At 34.8% G+C, this 6,202-nt stretch overlaps 1 protein-coding gene across 1 annotated transcript; it reads right to left on the reverse strand.

Annotated features, from left to right (window-relative positions):
* Positions 1-216: 216 nt before the first annotated feature.
* On the reverse strand, positions 217-1,664 carry LOC122910457 (cyclin-G1-like). The gene is given in 2 exon segments (XM_044255089.1): positions 217-1,294; positions 1,296-1,664. Coding segments are annotated over 2 exon segments (882 nt in total). The 5' UTR covers positions 1,625-1,664; the 3' UTR covers positions 217-741.
* Between the last annotated feature and the right edge of the window lie 4,538 nt (positions 1,665-6,202).

Genomic DNA, 6,202 nt, shown 5'->3' on the forward strand with positions numbered 1-6,202 from the left:
CTGGAGTGTTAAATCAGCAAATTTTTGGAGTGAAGTTATTTTGAACTACTCACACAATAAGAACAAATTTTCTTGATGGGATTAGATGGAGGCAGTAGATATGTAATTATTATCATGGATACAAACATTACCTATTTTTTAGAAAAAATATTAAAGATAACTTAGTATGCCAAAATGACTAGGCCTGTAGTTTTACTTTTATAAAATGCCTTCAAATTTAAATGTAATTCCCATGTATCAATAAAGTTCAATCTCTGGATTATCTATTACTTGCACTACAGGTACCAAGAAACCATTTTCACTGCCTCGAATAGTGACCCTTGTTATGCCTTAAAAGTGCATTTGTGAAATGTTGGTTTTGATGTCTACCTCCTAATTTAGAATTTAATTAGGTTACCACTTTTAATACCATCTAAATACAATATACTGACCCAATATAGAAGGTTGGGTCAATGTTAGAAATGAAGATTCACAGTTCACCTTCCCAGGCTGGTTATTAACATTTCACATTTATGCTCTTAGATTTGAATTGTATGCCTCACAGATGAATTCAAATTTATTTTAATTCCCCTACAGCTTATTAATTAGGTAGTTTTGCCAAATCTGAGAACATCAATGCTAATCTAGTTGTGATGTTCTGAGGCTTCACGGCTTAAATCCGTTAAAACATTATGGAATCCATAGCTCAGGATTGTGGAGAAAGGCTTCAGAGAAGAGCTTTTTGTTGCTGTAACAATCCAATTAAGGGACCATTTCGGGAATTGTTGGAAGGTGGGTTATTCTGTAGTAACTATGCTTCAGTTGCCATGCAGTACGTCCAGAAACAATCCATTTCAACTTCTGAACATTTGGTTTGGAACACTTGTTAGATGAATATTTAGTTAAACACTTGGATACAAGTTCTTGCCAGAAGGTCAAATCTCTGCCATTTATCTTGGAATGTGTCTGAAGACATTCTATTCCTTCTGTTAACTCTACACACTTCTGTGCTTGGATCTCCAGTGCAATGATAGACAATGCCAACACAGAAGGCTTTGCTTTAGAAAATATGATCCTGCAGTGGCATGCCTTAAGTTGAGCTTCTAGTCTTTCAAAATTAAGGCTATTCCTTCTTTCAGTTGGTAAGTTCTCTTGAATGAGTGAATAGTAGAGTTGCAGAAACTGAAAGGCAGTAGTAGCTTTGACTTTCCAACACACCTTCTCCAATACAATCTTTTCCATTCTCATCATATCTGAAACTGTGAACCTATACTGGCTTATTCGGATCAAGTCAGTTGCCAATGGGACATTCCTCTTCTATTGATTTAACAGCCAAATAGAAGCAGCTCAGCCCAACACACCCAAGGTGCTTGGGCTGTACCTTCATTCTGGACAGGAATCTGTCCAGTAAATTCACAGCTAGAGAAAATGTCTCCGTGTCGAAGCCAAAGAACTGAGTTAGACTGAGAAGATCTTTTACTTCCAAGTCCCTTAGCCTTGCAGTCATTCTGAGGCCATTATCGTGTGCAGATTCAATTAGTCTCAAGCCGCAGACCTTTGGCTGACATCTCGACTCCTGTTCCAACAGGGCATTCAGCTGGTGTAGCAGTTTCTGAGAGTCAGTTGTTGTCAGTACCTCTATCATCTTGACCGCGACTACGGCTCTTCAGCGGTAACCACCCTCCCCCAGGATCCTCACACTTTACTGGCACTATTTGTCGAATGTGAGCTCTGCAAGAGTAAAAATTCCATGCATCTGTCTCTACTGCTTAACGTATTATTTGGCACGTAATAGGTACTCAGTATATATTTGACCAACTGAAAAAATAGTAAATTGGTAACATAAATGCCTAGTTACAAATAGTAAATTGATAGCACAAAATCTATCTTCAAAAATGTTTACTGGTATAAGAAAATGTCAGATATAATGAGAAGTAAAAAATTCATGCTATGGAATTATATACAGTGTGATTTTAAATTTGTAAAATAAGAAAATACAATTTTTTTCACTGAAAAAAGATTAGAAATATACCAAAATGTTACTAAAGAAAAGGTTTTGCTGGCAAAAGTTTATATGATTTAGTTTTATGATCAGAAAAAAATGAATTATTCTAAAAGAGAAATCAATATTCTTTTCTATATTACTATTAAGGATATAAAAAAGGAATAAAACCCTTATTTTCCTGTTCAATCTTTTAGTCATTTTTGATAAAAGGTTTTGGCATTTTTATACTCTTTGTGTCCCATGAAACATTTTTCAAAGCAGACGCAATGATCCTATGTTAATATAGCTTCTCCTGGGCTTAGAGGCACTCTGAACACGAATGTGATTCTATACTTTTATATATTATTTGTAATTCTATAATATAACTCCAATTATTTAATCTGTAGGTTTTATTTAAGAACTGTTTCTTTCCTGAGTAATTACTTCTGAAAACATTGTCATATTTCTTACCAATTAGGATTTTGAAGGGTTTGGCATTCTTTTTTCAATGGCCAAATTTAAAGAATATAAATTTTTTTATACTTTTGTAGAAAATATGTGATACTATTAAAGAACCACATATCACTGGTAAATGTGAATTACTTCACAGTGGGATAAGGCACAAAATAACCATTTTTTGCTGTCTCACAGCTTAGTAATTCTGGCTGGCTTTTTAGTATTGAAATCTCTCATCTTTTTTTTTTTACTTCTCAATCACACTTTAAAAAATTATTCTGAAATGAAAAATCCAATATTGTCTATTTTGATTAATTTTGGCTTATTTATTCAACAAATGTATATAGCATACTTTCATATGCTTGACAGATTGCCAAGCTTTGAGAGTACAAAATGAATATGATATGGTCCTTGTCTTTGAGGTGTTATTGAGGGAGAAATATTATAAAAAGATATATGACAATATAGCACAATAAATCCTGTTCTATAAGGAGAACAAAGTACTTGAGGCAAAGAGATTAAAGGTGAGTGTCATTGAAGCCTGTACCTTTTGTATCTTTTCTGCTTCTAACTACCATCACCTCTTACCTTGATTGGCAGAATAGCCCCCAAATGGTCTCCCTGTTTCGATCCCTCTTTCCTGTAATCTATTCTGAACACAGCAGCCAGAAGATACTTTAAAAAATGTGTTGAGTATGTCCCTTCTTTGCTCAAAACTGCCCATTGGCTCCATGTTTCACTGAGTGAAAACCAGAGTCCTTCTAATCCTTCATGATTGTGCCCTTCTGTCACAAATTACCTCTTTGACTTTTTCTCTTCTTCTGTTCTCCTTTACTGAATCTGCAGTAGCCACATTAACCCTTTGATGATGTTCAAACCTACCAGCATATTTATACTTTGGGGACCTCACACCTGCCTTCCCTCTGCCAGAAAACTCTTGACCCAGTATGATTCCCTCCTTACTCGCTTTAAGTCTTGATCACATATTACCAACTGTTTGAGGCCTAACCGGGCCATCTCAAATTACAACTTGTACCTTCAAATACTCCCAATTCCCCTATCCTCTACTTTTTTAAAAGAAATTTGGTTTGCACTTAGCACTATCCAATATTCTTTTATTTATCTCTCTCCCTCCATCACTCAGTCACAGATTATTTTATTCACTAATGTATTGAATACATTTACTAAAGGGGCTTGCATATATGTTAAATGTTCAATAAATGATAAAAAGATGACTAAACCCGGCTTTTATTAAAGTAAAATCTAAATTTTTACTTTAGATTTTATGGTAATTCTTCTTGGATTCATATGAAATTTATCTTTACATTTTCTATTAACATGCTGTATATATATATTTTTGGTAACTAACTTTTAAGTTGGAATGGGAGAGAAAAAAGAATAGCTTCTTTCAGACAACTGTTTTCAATCAATTTTTACTGTTTATAGAGAGTAAATGAAAAACTGATTTCTAGCTGAAAATCTCTGCCTAAGATTTTGATTATTATTTGTTGGCATAAAATTGCATTTCCTTTAAATTGGTGAATTCTTCAGACTTGAACTGATTTTGGACTAGCCTTCTCAGCTAATCGTGTGCATTAAAGAACAACTGCAATATTAAAAGAAGTCAGATAAGTACAGAGATAAAGTGGAATGTTGCCAGGATATAGTCTTTATAAACCTCTGACATTCTAAGAATCTTTGATTCCTGAAGAAGACACTAATAAGAGCCTTTAATCAAGCTAATAGCTAAATCATGTTCTGTTGGAAAGATACATTAGAAATACATTAATTATTTGAGGCAACTGGGATACCATTATTTCACTGCAACATTTCAGTGATCTTAAAAAAGGTAAATGGAAACAATGGACTAGTAACTGAACCCTGTGACATTAGGTGATTTCTGCAAGGGCCGGAAGACTTAGTGACTGCTGTAAGTGTTCAGTACTCATAGAAATTTGGTCCTTTCTCCAATTAAGTCAGTGTGTTGCTTCCACTGAACAATCAAGGCAGTAGGGATCTTGAATTGACTTTTTTTGCGTTCTGTGGTACGAGGTCTTAACGCTGAGCTCTTCACACTTTGGGCAATTCTCCATTACATGTAATGCTATGTATTTGCCAAGTAGTTTGTCAGACGTATAGTTCAGTTTCTGGCCATGGACCGATGATCCTGAGCTCGCTAACGTGGAATCGGCATTCATTTTCAAAAGGACCCTAGTTCTCTCTCAGTGGCACTTAAAGAAGTTAACTTTGTTACGGAAAAAAGACATGATGACAATAACGAGCTGTTTGGCATTTTAAAAGACCCAGGGCTCCTCCCACTCTTCCGTGGAGAAATTACCTAACTGCTAATTTGCTATGCAGAAAAGCCTTCCAAACTGCCTGCTGCCTAATTAGCTTTATTAAGAACACACATCAGACTTGCTTTGAGTGGTGGGTTTATGTGTAGAAACTGATGCAAATAGGGGATTACTGGATGAAAACAAGTAAACAGATGCTCACTTATCATCAAGATGTTAGAATTAACTAAAAGAGCATATTAGTAAGTTGGTCTATTTTTCTCAAATTGCCAAGCGGGTGGGAGGTTTGAATTGGTATCTTTTGTGAGCTCTTGGTTTGAAATGAAGAGTCTGAGTTTTCCTCCACCCCCGCTTATCTTATGTTCATTTTAATTTGAAGTTCTCAAAGATATTTCAAAGTGAGATACTGTTCTTTCCTTTCCTCTTTGAAAGTTTAATCAATTAGCGTTTGACATGTGTATGGAATGATAAGCATTAGCTAGCATAATAAGGAGGTAGGAAAGCAATTTGCCTTTTCCAGTTATATATTGGGAAAATAAATCAGTGCTGTAAATCCTCCCCAACTCCTTTATTTCTCCCTAACAAATGAGTTTGTATTCTGAAATTATGAGATTAAAGAGTAATTGCAGTATAAACAGGAAATGGTGAATATGGGAGGGTTTGACTGAATTGATTCTATTTAGCGTTTGGCCTCCTGTATTTATCATTGCCAATTAAATGAACTCCGTTTAGGTTGGAGATAAGCTAATGTATGCAACATTGCTATCAAATCTTTAAGATGCTCTAAACTGGAGAAACCCCATGTAATAGAAAGTTCAAAAGGGGAGAGGTAGGGGTTCAAGTCCTGATTCTGTCACTTTTTGTGTGGCCTTGGATAAACAGCTTATCTTTCTGAATCTCAGTTTTCTCATTGTAGATGTCATGGATTCTATTCTATTAGAAATGACTGTGAGGATGATGGAACACCTTGTATGATGCTCCAACAAATTAGAACTTCATCTTGATCTGCTTCATCTATTTTGACCTCCAAAGGATTAACATTGACCTTTTGATACAGAGATCAATGACAGATAATAGTTATTCTATAATATAATTGTTGGAGAAAGAGTATAAACTTTTGCGTTTAAGTGTGGCAAAATACAGTTTTTAATGTAGTTCTATCTTTGAAAACTCTTTTATTTGTCTCTATGGGATTTTTCTTGCATAAATCTGAGTTCACCTGAGGGAGGGTTCCAAGGAGCATCTGGGTTATTTCTGGGTTGAAGGTATTTAAAGCTCTGACTAAATCTTAAAAAGAGAATAATTTTCTTTCCTCAGATAGCAGTGTGATAAAAAAGGTGATTGGACTATTTGGATGAATATATAAAAGCCTAAGTGAAAATATGGAGAGAATTCTTCATATATTTGTTTTCTAGTCTACTTATAACATGTTAGCTTTCCCTAGCTTCATAAAGAATCATCTAGACTAAGATTAAATTAGTACAAA

Source organism: Neovison vison, chromosome 6 (genome assembly GCF_020171115.1).
Source record: "Neovison vison isolate M4711 chromosome 6, ASM_NN_V1, whole genome shotgun sequence".
NCBI lineage: Eukaryota > Metazoa > Chordata > Mammalia > Carnivora > Mustelidae > Neogale > Neogale vison.